Source organism: Myiozetetes cayanensis, unplaced genomic scaffold (assembly GCF_022539395.1).
Source record: "Myiozetetes cayanensis isolate MyiCay16 unplaced genomic scaffold, myiCay2020 scf24, whole genome shotgun sequence".
NCBI classification, from domain to species: Eukaryota; Metazoa; Chordata; class Aves; order Passeriformes; family Tyrannidae; genus Myiozetetes; species Myiozetetes cayanensis.
In genome coordinates, this window is record NW_026087456.1 from 4,284,233 (window position 1) to 4,299,700 (window position 15,468).

The 15,468-nt window shown below is 43.3% G+C and overlaps 1 protein-coding gene across 1 annotated transcript; it reads left to right on the plus strand.

The window, feature by feature from the left end:
- The first annotated feature begins 992 nt into the window (after nt 1-992).
- On the plus strand, nt 993-12,652 carry PGRMC2 (progesterone receptor membrane component 2). Its single transcript, XM_050320440.1, has 3 exons — nt 993-1,371; nt 10,534-10,689; nt 11,429-12,652. The coding sequence occupies exons 1-3, from the start codon at nt 1,047-1,049 to the stop codon at nt 11,524-11,526; spliced, it is 579 nt and encodes a 192-aa protein (XP_050176397.1). The 5' UTR covers nt 993-1,046; the 3' UTR covers nt 11,527-12,652.
- Nucleotides 12,653-15,468: the final 2,816 nt, after the last annotated feature.

Consider the following 15,468-nt stretch of genomic DNA (forward strand, 5'->3'; position numbering starts at 1 on the left):
CACATTTATAGAGTGGCTCTTCCGAATCATCCCGAGACGAACAGTGCTGCTTTGGGAACAGAGTGAGAGGTACAGAAGGGCTACATTCTGTCCGGGCCTTTGTGAGACATCTCCTGCTGAGACGATCTACGCAAACCCGTAGAAATAATAAAACCTTTAACAAGTCTTTCTCCTCAAGCAACTGAGCAAAACTCACTCCCGAGCACGGGCTGTGCTTAACAAGGTATGCGAGAGCCACCTATGTGCCGCCACTGCTGCATTTCACAGCACGAGGGGCAACCCTACTAGATCAGCCTTCTGTTACCGATCATCCCGCTTTCTAACACCAGAAAATGGAAGAGTGCGTTTACCCCAAGCAGCGAAGCGCAGCACCCCCGACCCACCCCCAGCGCCACCTCCAAAGCCTTCCCTCCCTTCCAAGGCCGGCCCCGCGCCACCCGAGCGGCGCAGACGTGTCGCTCGCTCAGCCGCTGCCCTGCGGGCGCCGCACGACGTGGCCGCGCCGCGGTGGCCAAAACGCCGCCGGCCTTCGACCTCTTCCTTCGCCGGTGCCGGCGGGGGCTGGCCCCCTCCCTCCACCCACGGCGGCGGGCCTAACGCGGTGCCCTCAGAGGCGGAGGGACTCGGCACCCTCGGCCCCCTCACGCCCGGCCCGGAGGTTCCCGCCCGCTGCCGCGAGGCGGCGGCACGCGCGACGCCCCGCGCCAGACGCACCCCTCACGTCCCCCCGTCACGCTCCCGCGGACACCGCCCGCGCGTGCGGCCACGCGGAGGCCGAAAGGGGAGGGGAGGGGAGGGGCGGGAGGGAGCGCGCACGCGCGCTGAGGGCTGCGGCGCCTCTCGCGCGAGCGGAGCGCGCGCGCGCTCGCGCTCGCTCGCGCCGTTAAAGGCCCCGTCGCGGGGCGGGCCCGCGCCCCGATTCGCCGGCGGGGCGCGAGCCGCGGTGGGGGCGGGGCCGCCCCCGGGCCGGCAGCCAATGGGAAGCGGGCGGGGCGGCGGGCGCGGGGGGGGCGTGTCCCGGTCGGGCGCGCGCTGTCCGGGCAGCGATGGCGGCCGACGGGCAGGGTCTCGGCACCGAGGGCGGCCGGGGCGGCGGCGCGGTGGCGGCGGGCGGACAGATGCTGCTGAGCCTGGGGCTGCTGGCGCTGGCGCTGCTGGCCGCCTACCGGCTGTACCTGCGCTGGGGGACGCGGAGCGGGCCGGGAGGCGCGGCGCGGAGGGGCGAGGCCGCCCCGCTGCCGCGCATGAAGCGCCGGGATTTCTCCCTGGAGCAGCTGCGCGAGTTCGACGGCGCCCGCAACCCCCGCATCCTCCTGGCTGTCAACGGCAAAGTCTTCGACGTGACCAAAGGCAGCAAGTTCTACGGGCCCGGTGAGACGGCGGGGGGGCGGGGGGCAGTGCCGGCCTGGCCGCCTGGGACCCACCGGCGGTGTTAGGTTGGTGATGCACGCCGGGTCTGGGCTCTCCTCAGGCATCCGTCGTTTTTCCAGGTGCCTTGATTTGGATGTGCGATGTTTAATGCTATTTTTTTTTTTCCCCTTGTGTCTTTTCTAGTAGGTTTCCCCAGTGCAGCTGAGCAATGCTTTCTTCTAGCGCTTACGGCTCAGGAGAGAAAAACAACCAGCTGGTTATTTATTTATGCCATATTGAGGATGAATTTTAATCAGGATACAGGCAGGGCAGGGAGAGCTCAGGGACTGCTGTGTTGCTGCCATTGGGAAGAGCGCAGAAATCAACTCGAACCCTTAAACAGACAGACGATACTCCTCTTGGGAGAGGAAATGTGTATTTTGAAGGTTCAGAAAAGTAAGCTTCAGAGGCAACGTTAATGTTTTCGTACCCACCTTGTAGCTTGTGAAACTGCAGCATATTGTCTCCTGACAAACAGTGTTCTTAATAATGAGGTGGGTAAACTTACCAGTGAGCACTGTGTTCTCATCTGATGCCAAAGGAAATGAGGGTATGAGTGCTGATAATTTTCTTCTTTAAACAATGGTGGTTTGGAAAACTCGATTTATTCAAACTATGCAGGACTTTTCATAGTAGGCATGGGAAGCATCCTTGTAGGAAGGGTGGAGGGGAGAGAGGATAACTTCCCCCTCCCCCAGGAAATAGTTCAAGTTATCATTATTATTATTTAATAATTGAGGTCACAAAAGGAAAAACACAGAACTGGCGTGTTACAAGTCTTTGGTTCTTAGCTGGGAAAGGACGAGCAGTTCTGTGGATGAATTAGGCTAGAATTCTGTAACTCTTGTTAGCCTCGAAGTTTGTGACACCAGTTGCACAAACTGAAGCTGCTGTAATTAAATCAAAATGCTTTTTTGACGGGATACTGTTAAAGTTACCAATGGGATCTGAAGTACCCTGCCATGTGCTGTGTTGTTTATCGACCAGTAAAGCTGAAAAAATGCAGTCTGGTGAGCTGCAGCTTCCATGGCATTTAGTCAGGCTAGTTCTTTTGTCTCTCTCACTGGGGGGCTTTTAAACTGAGACCTGTGTGCTGACATGAAATGCAGGTAATACACACGCTGCGTGACATTCAGAACACCAGTAAGTTGACAGGTCACTCCATGAAACAATACTGAACCACGATCTAAACATCTCTAAAGAGACAAAGGTGTTTGGTTTTTTTTCCTCCCCTGCAGTGGAAGCTTGCCTGTTTCTAACAACTGACACCGTCTTTGTCTGTCAGATCTGTAACCTGGGACATTGCACGGTAGGACAGTGAAGCTCAACCTGTGCATCATCAGCTGTGCGTTCTCTGCCAAACATGTTGATATTTGAATCATGCTGATGTGGTTTCCCTCTTGGGATACCTGTCGGAATTTTTTCTTGCAACTGTTTAGTGGCTGAAAAGGAAAATGCCAGTAGGTGGTTTTGCAGGCCTCTAAAGATCTGAGAAGGGTCAGGTGGAAAAGTCTCCTATAGCTCGTTGAGGCCTTTTCAGAAAGGCTTCAGAGTAGGCAGATGTCCCCAGCAATTCTCAGGGTAATTTTACATCTCGTAGCTGGAGCGTGGCAAGGGAAGTGCAAAGCATACCAACAAAGCATGGCCAGATTTCAACAGAAGAAAGAGCTGAGGGTGCTGGCTTTGCTGATATTTCAGGCTCTGACCATGAGCCTTTGGTACTTTGTTGAGGTACTGATGTGAAATAGTGTGTCGGCTTTGAAGACAGCAGAAAGCACTGGCTGAGGGCTCACTGTCAGTCTTCAGTGTGTCTGGAGTGCTGGGTTAATGTTGAACAACGTGGCTGTCTCAGGTGTCTTCTGATGCCATGCAAAATAAGGTCTGGTTTTTCTCCTTCAGTGTAGTTTGGATGCAAAGGTGTTCCTCATTTTTCTACTTGCAGCAGAATGTTAAAAAATGCACAAAATTATCATTAGTCCAGATTTTTGTCCAACAGTTGAGATTCCATTAAAGTTCCTACCAGACTTCTGATTTTACTCAAAATTCTCATGGTTTTGAGTTACATCCAGTGAATCCTGTTATACTTTGGCCTGTTTCATTGAAGAGGTATTTTTAAATATTGATAGACTGTTGAAGTCATCCTGTCAAACAGCCATGACTAAAAACTTCACCTTCTTGAACACTTAATCGAAATGTTTTTCAGATTTTTTTAGCTTTTCTCATGTTGTCTTCTTTAAGCCTTCCACAGTTTATCTCTTGAGTATCCTATTAGTCTTTGGTATGTCTAAGGCTTTTTAGTTAAGAGCAAGAGAAGGTTACATTGCACATTTAACTGTCTGTGCCTCCAAAACCCACTTTGCTTACACTGAACTCTTAATTTAAAACTTTATTTGCAAGTTCTTTTCTGAAATGCTGCTCTGTCCTGCAAGTATGCCCTTGGTTTCAACATTTCACTTAGGTGTATGAAATGCCACCTCTGCTTGTGCTCCAATGAGTAAGTGTCCTAGAATGCTTTGATTGCTTATTAATTTTAATTAATTGCCTTTTCCTTAATCACACACAAACTCTAAAAGAAGTAAAATAGACAATTAGTGGTTAACTATTACAAATATCACATAACTAGGCTTTCAGAGGATGATTTCCCATCTGTAATCACATCTCATGATTTAGGGTCTAATGATTAGTACCTTTTGTGTATGCTGTGTTGGTTTTGTACCCTTTTAACAAGACACAGCATCTACTGTTTCTTTTATCGCACCATTTAATTTCATGTTTGCTTGTATCAAGATTTCTGGTTGTATATTTGTCAATACAAGGGCATTGTAAGATTTAAAGTACTTTATGTCAGCAAATCTTAATATTTAGCGTTTCAATTGGCACACCAAGGTAATGCTGTAAACAGGTTTTGATCAACTTAGCAAATACTTTGTGCATTTATGAAAAATATATGTCTTGGAGCATGACAAAGCAAGATTGTATGCAGTCCTGTGTATGCACCTGTTCACGTCACTTCTTGGTACTGAATGTTTCATGATCTTAAAAAAAATCAATTTCCCGACTTCCCTTCGCCGCAGTACGTTGTCACTGTCAACTCATTTCTCGTCCCACTCTTGTCTTTCAAGTTGTCATGAAGATTTGTGATTTTCCAAGTTTGCCAGGAGGAATAGATAAGGTAGTAGTTGTTCCTCCCTATAAAAATAATCCCATGCTGTTAGACCTCCTTTGGAATTGAGTGCTGTGAACTTCATTGTGTCTCTGTTGACCACATGTTAACAGTGCTTTTCCATACATCCTTTTCAGGGGTATGGTTAGAGTGAAATGTTGCAGGAGGGACATTATATATGATGTGTCTGGAGAATTCTGTTAAGGGTGACCTTATCTTAAGAACACAACAGGCTGCGGGGTTACAGATAAGTACGGAGGATAAGACTGGGGGAAAGAAGTGCTTTCTCTCAGGTGTTTGTCTTCTCTGTGTTTCTGATGTTTGTCAGCTCTCTGGTGTCTGTGTAATGATGTCTCTCTGCCCCTGGGATTCAGCTTTTCAGAGAAACGGCATTTCTGGATAAAATGGAGTTCCAACCAGAAGCAGTAAAACTAAAAGGTGTATACGTGCTGTTGGTTAGAGATTGTTTCCATACTTCTGGTTGAAGGGAGTAGTGCCTTTGCCAGCAGGGTGCAGGGGTTGTTCTGAACCTCCATGCCGTGTTCATGGGGAGCAGCAGCCAGTAAAGTGCTTTTGAGCAAGAAAATCATCATTCCTCTCCTCCTCTGCTTCTGCTCCTTGTGTCCGTCAGCTCTCCCCTTATCTTTTCTTAAATTTCTTTTTTCCTTTTTTCATAAAGTAAATACGTTCCTTAAAACTTGAATAACTGTGTTTAACAAAAGGTCTCTGTAAATTCCTAGTTCCTGTTTAAAACCAGTCATGTCCCAGTCACAGAATCGATTAGGTTGGAAAAAAACCTCTGAGATCATTGAGTCACCTGAGGTTTGAGGGGCCTGATCAAGCAGGTGTGCTAAGAGCAAGATACATAGAATGTGACAGTGACATCATTGTTAGTGACACGTGGATGTTAAATCCAGCACGCAGCAGCATCGCTTTCATTTAATCAAAAAGCCTGGCCAGCATTGCTTGTCGTATTATGAGATAAACCAGTGGCCAGAGCATTTCTCACTAAAGCAAGATGCAGAATCTAGGTCCTCCTCAAGAATGGAACTGTCTTCCAGGAATCTCTTCACTGCTCAGCTGCAGGCTCTCTTAGCAGTTCTGGTTGTCAGCCCCTTAAGTTGAAAGTGGGTCATTGATTCTTGCACTTTTTTTCCCCAGAGAGTTAAAAAGGAAATAAGCAAGAGTGAGGCCCTCTGGCCTTATGCCTGAGGGGTCAGATTTAGACCCCAGTTTCTAAGAAGTTTCCATCTTAGCCTGTAGACTTGGTGGATTGGTCTCCTAAGAACACACACTTTTCATGCAAATTGTAACTTAAAATTAACCCACATCTTTCCTTTCGTGTAAATCTGGAGCAGTAAAGTATGTCACCTTGAATTCCCAGTAGTAAATGTTATTAGAAAGCTTCTGCTTTCAAGATGCATCTCAAAATGACTTTGTCTCATTTGTAGCTTTTTCATTCCCTCATGAAAGATGCAACACCGAACAAACACATGTCAGGATTCAGATGGAAAATGTGGAACAGCCAGTGGAGTTTTTGCTTAGAGTTGGAGTGGAAAAAGTAGGCAAAGTGGTGGAATAATGCAGTTAATAATTTTGTCTGCAGATGAGCAAATGTCATCCATGAATATCTGAGCTTCAGACAAAACTGGGGTTTATTTCCAGTGGCTGCATGGAATCAACAAATGCAAAGAACATCTGGTACACTTTGCATATTTGGTGATTGCATGGAAGTGCTTTTTGACTACTTGAAGAAACCCAAACTGCTGGTTTAAACTGATCCTTGTAAACCTGTGTGGCTTCTTCAGAGAAATCACATGACGAGCCTTGTGAAAATGAATACAATTTTCACATTACATATCACTTCATTAGCTATAAAGTCCACGTGGCTATCTGTGGTGTGATCCCTGCACTGCCCGTTGGAGCAATCCAAAGTTCAGTGTACAGTTTTCACTTTTATACTAGTTTTGTAACAATAGTCTGGGATGTTCCACAAAGCTGGTACAGAACTGAAATGGTCAGGTGGCCTCTTTGGTAACCAAGAATATCCACTCCCAAGTTGAACACGAGCATAGGTTTTGCTAGGGGAACTATTAACCAGACTGGCTGAAAATTGAAATGCGTGCTATTCCAAGATCCAGTTTAGCCTGTTTTGGAGGAAGTGACTAGAAGCAGGGTTTCCAAATAAAAACTTCATACTTCAACATTTTTAATACAATGCTTTAGCTTAAATATATTTTTCCATGCTTGCTGTTGTCTTAAGGTGTCTGCAAAGAGAAATTAAATCTTCATTTGAGAACCAAGACAGGGCTAGGAGGTGCAAAAATCCTGAGTGCAGGAATTGCAAAGGTATTTTTACTGTCTGAAGGGATTTTGATTTTACCAGTTCTCAAGCTACCTAGTTTATTGTGAATAAAGACAAATAATCAGGCTGGAACACAATGTCAAGTTCATCAAGGCTGCCAGATTCTTAACTAAACGATTCTAAAAGGAAGTGAGGATCTATCTGCAGGTGTTGGGTAGCAACATTTTGCGTGTTGTAGCAGCTTAGGGAAGGGTGTGCTTTATACAAGGTGGAGTTGTAAGGTAGATGAGGACTTTATATAGAGGAAAATGCAGTGTATGAATGTGATAGTTTGGACATGGTGGTACAGATGTGGAGTTATGTAGGCAAATATGTGGTCTTGATAATGGGTCTCAGGGCTAAAATAAACAAAGGCTCTGAAACAGAGTGCTTGAATATGTGAAAGCCATGGTGGGAAGAAAAGTATTCTTCAAGGAACAGCATTTTCCCTCACTAAGGCTCATAGCACCGTGTAGCCAACTAACGTGTGGCAGACGTATTTTAATTGGTTTTGACACTTCCCTGACTTTCGTTGTTGTGAGGTGCCAAATAGGAGTGGGAGGAGAATTTTTTAAAGACATAGTTGACTATGAAATAGCTAATTTGGGGATACAGCAAAAGGAAACCACTGAGATTTTGTGATAGGGTCTCGAAAAATCACTTTGGTTTTGCAGGCCTCTGTTTTTGCCCTCTCCTCAGTGTGTCTATCATGTCATACTGCAATCAGTTATTTACAGCAGGAGCCAGTCTAAATAGGTGGGCAGACAAAAGGAAAGAAGGACCAAGGTAGGGCTTGCAGAGTAAATTGCTCTGTGGGAGCGTGTCTAGGATTGCACTCAGAATCGTGTTCCTGAAGGATATTTTCTCCCTGGGGTTCTCTGTGCTGGCGCCTTCTTAGATGCTTCTCCAAGTGCAGTGAAATCTGATGTGCAAAATACCTTTTTAAGAGTGTTGCACTTTTATTTTATATAAAAGTGAATAACAGGCAAGGGCTTATAGCAGAACCCCAGACCTCTTTGTTCTATATTAATATAAAATACTGTACTTAAACTCTGTGTAGAAGAACCTGAATGACAGCTTTAAATCTTGAAGTAGATTGCTCATATTGAGTACTCTGAACTTCGCTTTAGCAACCCTGCAGCTAAGGTGAAGCCAAGCTTGCACCATTTTTTAATAATCATAATTCAATATTTACCTTTTAGTAAAGGATGGGACACGTTTCTAAGTTACATTTGTGGAGCTGGAATTTGAGGTGCTGTCCACCGAGTCCAAAGGCTGATTTTTACAAGTTAGCATTCCATTGAGTGCTTGGACGTGGCTCGATGGTTTCTCTGTGACTTCTGAACACTTCTGTAGTAAACAATCTGGAATGTTAACATTTAGATTCAATTGCAGAAAAGAAAAAAGAAATTGGTGTAATAGTGTATGAGATTAAAAGATATTTGCAGAAATTTTGCATCCATTAATCTTAATGCAAGCTGATACATTCTAAAAGCTTTCATGCTTTCAGTGAAGTGTATTATGGAGATATTTAGATAACACATTATCCAAATAGTAGGATTTAGGGCAATATTTGCTTGAAACAGTTCAGAGAAAGGAAAAACTGGGGACAAAATACTGTTGGTGGGGACATGAAGTAACATACAATTGCTCTTAAGGATTTACTCATCGTGGTGTTTATAGCTCCAGTTCTTCATGCAGAATGTAAAAAACCAGATCACTTGAATGGTTGCACTTTTGAGTGAAGCAAGACTTCTTGTTTGAAGAAACTGTTGTGTTGCAGATGATGAACATCACTTCCTCTTAGCCTGTTCTGTGGGAAGGGACTGAGTACGCCAAATGCATTGGTATAGGGTTGATGTCAGTCTCTAAATCCTGTTTTGCAAATAAACATCTAATTCAGAATGCATACAGGAATGACAGAGTTCACTAGCCCTCTTGGCTTTGTTTCTCTTTAGTACCCTAAATGTAGCTTCTGATCCCAAAGGTAGTTTTTATGAATGTCGTTCCTGGAGCTAAATATCCAAAAGCAGGAGCACATCATGCTGTTGATCATTATGATTGTCTCTTATGGCCAGGTTGGTATAGTGCAAACTTCCAGTTGATAGTTCGTTCTCCAATACCTACTTTCTGTGGAATTTTTGCTTTTAAATCAGTTGGTTTATTTCCAGAGAGACAAGGGAATTGTCTTTGGCACACAAGACACCCTTCTGTTCTCAGGTCTGACTGTAAGCACCTTACAATGCCAAGCACTCCGGGGTGGAGAGACGACACCAGTTCTGGTGAGGACGTAGTTTCTTCTAATCCGTACGGTACTCGGGTTCCTTGCCTCAGGAATTCTTCCTGCTGCGTTCAGCCTCTGTCTGAACCCCGAAGTCAATGCCCCGCGAGAGCAGATAGGTGTGGTGGCTGGAGCGAGCGGCCTGGGAGGAAACCGGCCTCTTGGATTGATTTCCCGTGGCTCATCCTGGTGCAGAAGAGGTCTGAGGTGCTCCAGCAGGCAATAGAGGGGGTGAAGGACAGTGTGTTGCCACTTGCTTGTGTTCATTCTTGCCCGTGGGTGCTGCCTTTTCTCCAGGCTGACGGCCACTGTCGAGAGGTAAGCCAGAGAAGGGTCCTGGCCTGTTTATCTTCAAGTAGCAACCACTCTGTAGCAAGCCTTGGGCATCCCCCTGGCGCTCAGCTGCTGCAATTAGTACAGAAAACTTGAAAGTGGGTGGGGTTTTTTGGTTTGCTTTTTGGTTGTGGGTTTGTTTGTTTGTTTCTTGTTTGTTTTAACCGATCTGAATTAAGGTATTTGGTTTTAGGTCGAGAAAATCTAAGATATGCTTAAAGTCTTCTCAGTTAAATGAAATTTGAGAAAGCCAGTTACCAACCGTATGCTGAAAGTTGTTAGTTTGCAAATCACCCAGTTCTCTTTGTAATAATATTTATTTTACAATCATTGCTCGAAAATTTTAATGGCATATTTCTGCTGCTTTGCACTGGTCAAAAAGCACAGAGGAAGTAGTTGCTTTATATTCTTAATGTGACAATTTGTGCCGTTTTCAAGAGCAGTACAGGATAGGGGTATGGAGGATCTGCTGCCCAAAGTTAAGTGAGGAGATGTGCACAGAAGTAAGAAATGTCACGAAAGACGTAGAAAGTTCTTGTGGTTCTATAAGTGAAGCGAAATTATTAACTAGCACTCTTAAATTATATTTATTTATAATAATGAATTTCTAATTAAGATGTCTATACAGTTTGGTTCTGTTAATGCCTGACTTGTAAGTACTCAATGTTTTGTTTAATAGGAGTGCGTTTCTTTTGAATTCCAGCCTCTGGTCCCTTTGGAATTTGCATCAACTGACTTGCATCAACTGACAGGGATTTTTTCCAGATATCCCTTCAAAGTTATTTTCCTGGTTCTGCTTCTCTCAGCAGACTTTATCTCCCAGTGACATTAAAGATTGAATTGCAGTGCTGTTGAATGTCGAACAGCCACGGTATTGAAACTGCTGCTGTTCCCGTCACTGCAGAAATTTAATTTATGGCTTTGGCAGACTATGTAAAGAAGAGAGATCTGGTTACCATAAACAAAGACTTGAAGGCATCAATTTTGTCTTTTTGTTTTCAGAGGGTCCATATGGAATATTTGCTGGCAGAGATGCCTCCAGGGGACTAGCAACTTTCTGTCTAGATAAAGATGCACTCAGAGATGAATATGATGACCTATCGGACTTAAATGCTGTACAGATGGAAAGTGTAAGAGAGTGGGAAATGCAATTTAAAGGTAAATCCTCAAATTAGCAGCACATCTTTAGCTTAAGGAAATGCATATAATAAAAATGACTGATTTGGGCTTGGGGAAGCTTTTAAAGAAATGTTGTCAGTGATAATTATTAATGCAATGTAACTTTGTTAAGAAAAGACTATAGAGAATTCAGGCCTTTCTTCCACAGAGAGCCTTTCACTGTATCTTACTAAATCTTTTTCAACCTTTTAGTTTTATACAAGAAAACTGTTCTCTTAGCTCTTCAGAACAGAATTTCACTCCCAAATCTCATCAGCTCAGCTGATGGAACTCCTGCTCGCAGGTTGTTGGCTTTGGATACCATGGAATTATAATTAGGATTAAAGATTGTTTTAGCATAAAGGGTTGAACAAGTTTGTCTTGAAATAATTTCTGACAGATAAGCCTCAGGAGGGAGGGAGAGTCATTTTTCACATTGACTGAAATCAAAACAGGCTGAGGGATTGAAGAGCAGCAGTTTCAGCCCTTGGGTGACAAAGCTTTGCCTGATCAGCTGCGGGAGAACAGAAACCAAGTACGCACAGCTAGAGAAAGAAGGGAGCAGCAGTAGTAGAAAGATTGGTTTGGGAGGCTGAGCTTGCTGCTAAATTACCACCAATTCCAGTGATTCAGGCTGAGAACTGTAGTGTGTAGGAGAAAAAAGCGAATTTGCAGTAGTCCAGGCTAACAAGCAAATGCAGCTGTATTTGATTGTAATGGAATCGTAAATCTCTTTCAGAAAAATATGACTACGTAGGTAGACTCCTAAAACCAGGGGAAGAACCATCAGAATACACAGATGAGGAAGATACCAAGGATCACACTAAACAGGAATGAACTTTGTAAACAACCAAAGTCAGGGGCCTTCGGAACTGCAACCTCTTATCCCCATCACAGAATGTCCTGCATCTTTGGGTACAGTTCATCTGCTGCGAAAAAACATTCAACAGGTTTTGTACAAGGAAAATAATATACTCACAAGTGAAGATTTGAATACTAGACATTCTTTGTGCTGCCAAATTTTTTGTTGCAGTTTATTTGTAATGTCTGGTTAGGCTTCGTTAGGGAAGAGGGGCCAGGGATTTAAAGGCAAAAATGCTAATTCCTTTTTATCAGTAAGCTGAAGCCTTCAACTGGTATATCTTACAAGCTCTCTAAAAGACATGAGTCTTCAAGCTCAGAGGAAGGTTTGAATCTTGTTTCGTGTGTCTTTTCTCCTCCAGCATTAAAGAAAGATGTACTCATGCACATCAGCATCAGTAGGTTAGACTACTGAAGCTGGTGCTAAAATGTGAATTTCCAATTTTGTTTTGTACGTGGGCATTTAGTGGCCCTGGCAGAATACTTCAGTTCTCTAAGAGAAGTCCATGTAGATTAGGATGGGGATAAAGTTCATCCTTTTCTCAAAAGGATTGGGTAAAACCCTTTCCTCTGCAACAACTATTATCTGAAGCCTGCCTCTCCCCCCTTTTCCCATCCTCGAAATCAAATCAAATATTAATTGTGCCTTATTTCGCTTACATAGACTTGAATTGTTTTAAGGGACAGCCCCCAAATTGCGGTTTCATAGTCACTACAAGCAGCATCGAGACTGAAGTTGGAATGTTCTGTTGACTGGAAAGCCTTGATGTCATTCTGTGTATAGAATGTAAAAGAGGAATACTCAGTGTTACTGCCAGATGTTAATACTACATATACTTAAATTAGCATTGTGATGGCCAAATGCGTACTCCCGTGCTTCTTTTTAATGAATTACAAACACACAAGAAAAAGTCACCTTCCTCCTTTTCCAGAAGCTGCCTAACTTTTGGGAGCATAGCCTTCACACCCCTGTAGAACGAAGGGGCGTTGCGCGCGTGTGTCTGTGTGTGTGTCTGTCTGAATGCAAGATGTGGGAGGGATTGTTTCTGCAGATATTGTAAATAAATACAAGTACCATTTTAATAAAGCATGTACAATACCACATGTGCTGTCAGACTTTATCTAGTAGCTGTTAAGCAGAGCTGGAAATGGTGGAATACAAAGGGGAAGAAGTCTTGGATACATGAAGCATCCATCACTATTAATACTGCTCTTGTCTAGCTGTTTTCCCTTTCAAGTCCCAGCTGTTGAGGAATCTTGAGGACTTACTCAGGTAAGCTGTATTTAAGAGAGTAAACCTATGCCAATGCATTTATGGTGGGGAAAAAGAAGTGATGTAAATAAAGCATTTTAGAAACTCAGTGTAATGTACAGTACAAGGAATATGTCTCATGGCAGTAATAGGACAAGAACAGCAGCTTTGTGGCTTATGTCTGTATACCTCTGCAGATTTCACCTGTAAAAGTCTACAGTAACAATTTATATATATATATATATATACACACACATTCTGTGGAACTGTAAACTGTGAAATTCCAGGGTTGACTACTTTTTTATTCCTATTTGACTGAAAGAGATTTATATTGATGTAAATGAAACAAATAAACACAAATTCCTCTGTTGAATCATGTGTAACTCACGTGTCCTAGAAGGCAGACTGAATTCTGTTCCTTGCATATCCAGCCTTGGAATAGAATAGTTTCAGCATGGAAGGAGTAACAGAAGTGGAGCTGTTTCTCCCTAGAAGTTATGGCTGCAGGGTCCTGTTCTGAGAGGTGTGAATTCAGTAAGCACTGGCTTCTGCTTGGGTCACATCGTTACAAGCTGAGCAATAGTACAATATCCAGGCTTGGACTGAGTGTCTGCTAATCATCTAACTCTGCTGAAATGCTGGGCATGCTGCTGTAATTAACCACAGGAATATGTGGTTTAGATGGAACAGTGAAGCTAACAAGATAAATAAAAGCTTCCTTCCATAGGACAGGGGCTAGGAGTAATGAAACACCAGTTCCATATCTGGATGCTTCACTAGGAACTTTAACTAAATCTCACTCTAAAAGGTTTTACCCCACATTTACAGTATGCCTTTCACTTTTAGCTGTTGCACCTCATCACAGCATCCAGTTGTGGAGCAGGAAAAGGCAGCTTACCCAACTATCTCATAGGACAATCAGATAAATACCTTTTCCCGCATTGCATTTGGTAAAATACACATGAAAATACACGCACACGTTACAGCTTCTACCATATAAAGTCATGGCTAGAAGTTCTTAACACTCAGTTTCTCTGTTCTTCACTCATCATAGCCATTAGTACTGCTACATCTGGCACAGCATTAGCTGTTCATTCTTATATCTGCTTGATGTGCTAGCTTCCTACTACAGAAAGAGAGTTGCAATTTTTTTGTTTTAATGTTTTAAAAGCACAATGCTTAAAATTTAACTTTCAGGATTGCCTGAATAATGAGATGGGTAAAGGGTGAGTTTTGTTTTGAAACATCGTAATGGTAACTGTGAGGATTACAAAAACTTATCCTGTGGTAGCAGAATGTTGCATAGACTTAATCCTGTATTTTGATGTCTGGTGCATTTAAATTACCCTCATCCATCCCACATAGAGAGCCAGTAGTGATCTAAAAAAAAAAAAAGTGCTTTAAAGCACAGAGTAGCTTTCATATATATATAAAAAGTTGACATATACAAAGCATAACTCAGAACAACATCAGATCTATCCAACCTTCAGTGCAGCTGCTACAATGGTTTGATGGAGGTGTTCATCCTTGGAACATTGGTGTCAATCGCTTGGTCAAAATTCCCTGTTAAGTAAAATGATGGGCAGGTTGGTACTGACTGTTAAATTTTGTTTAAGCAACACGAGGGTCTGGAAGGGAGAATTTCTCATCATCTATAGGAACAAAATACATTTTCAGTTAAATATATGACTTGTTTTCCCAGGCTAGACTTAAACTAGTTTGAACCATCGTTTGTTTTGACACTTCTGCCTCATTTGTACACCGCTTCCCAAAAATGCTGTATTATGGCAGGAAATATATTTTTAAACCTTCTTGATTTTAAACAAAAATTTACCATGTTGTTACTTGATCTGAACATCTTGAATTTCCAGTAAGGACTACAGAATTATCTTTTCACGTGCTTGAAACCCCAAAGGCGCCGAGGCTGAAGACTGAGTTTTCAAAAAGCCTCTAGAACCCAGTATTTTGAGCATGGCAGAACTCTCCCTGTGTTTAGGCAGGGTGGTGTTTTGAAGCACTGGTATGGTCATTTCTCAACGGAAGAAATGAAGACAAACCTAGAAATTCTTCAAGAAGCACATGGAAGAATTTTTAGACAAGGAAAGGTCCAAGACTTGCTGAGTGTTCGGTGACAGACCACTGATAGAATACAACCACTCTTAAGTCAAGGCTGGATTAAATGGACCTAAAAGGCATCAGAAGGGATGTTGGATGCACACACAAGCATGTCCAGAGACAAACTTATGGCCTCAGAGGTGATTAACCACGTGAAGCCAGAGAGAAAAACAAGCAGCAATGTAAGTATTTTATCTTCCACCTCTCTGCAAGGAAAGAGGGGGAAGATTCAAGCCCATGGGAAGTGAAAGGGGCGTTCCTAGAAGGCAGCCAGAGTTGTGGATGGACTTGGGCGGTGTTTTTGTCCACCTCACTAAAGGGACACTATGTAAGCAATTCTAGAGGCCAGCAGGTAAAGTATTCATTCTCTCAGGTAAAGTATTCACTCTCTTTGCTTTCCACAATACTTATCACTTGCCTGTAGTGGGTTTCTTTGAAAATACCCAGTTCGTGTAGCAAAAATAAATCAATATTGAACTTGAAGAAAGCTGGTTCACATCCCAAGAACCATTTCAGCCTTTAACAGGCTGGGTTTCTGCAACACCTCAGTG

Coding starts and splice junctions, on each gene's coding strand:
- PGRMC2 (XM_050320440.1), top strand. CDS start 1,047: ATGGCGGCCGACGGGCAGGGTCTCGGCACCGAGGGCGGCCGGGGCGGC. Junction 1,372..10,533: donor CAGCAAGTTCTACGGGCCCG/GTGAGACGGCGG, acceptor TTTTGTTTTCAG/AGGGTCCATATGGAATATTT. Junction 10,690..11,428: donor GTGGGAAATGCAATTTAAAG/GTAAATCCTCAA, acceptor AATCTCTTTCAG/AAAAATATGACTACGTAGGT.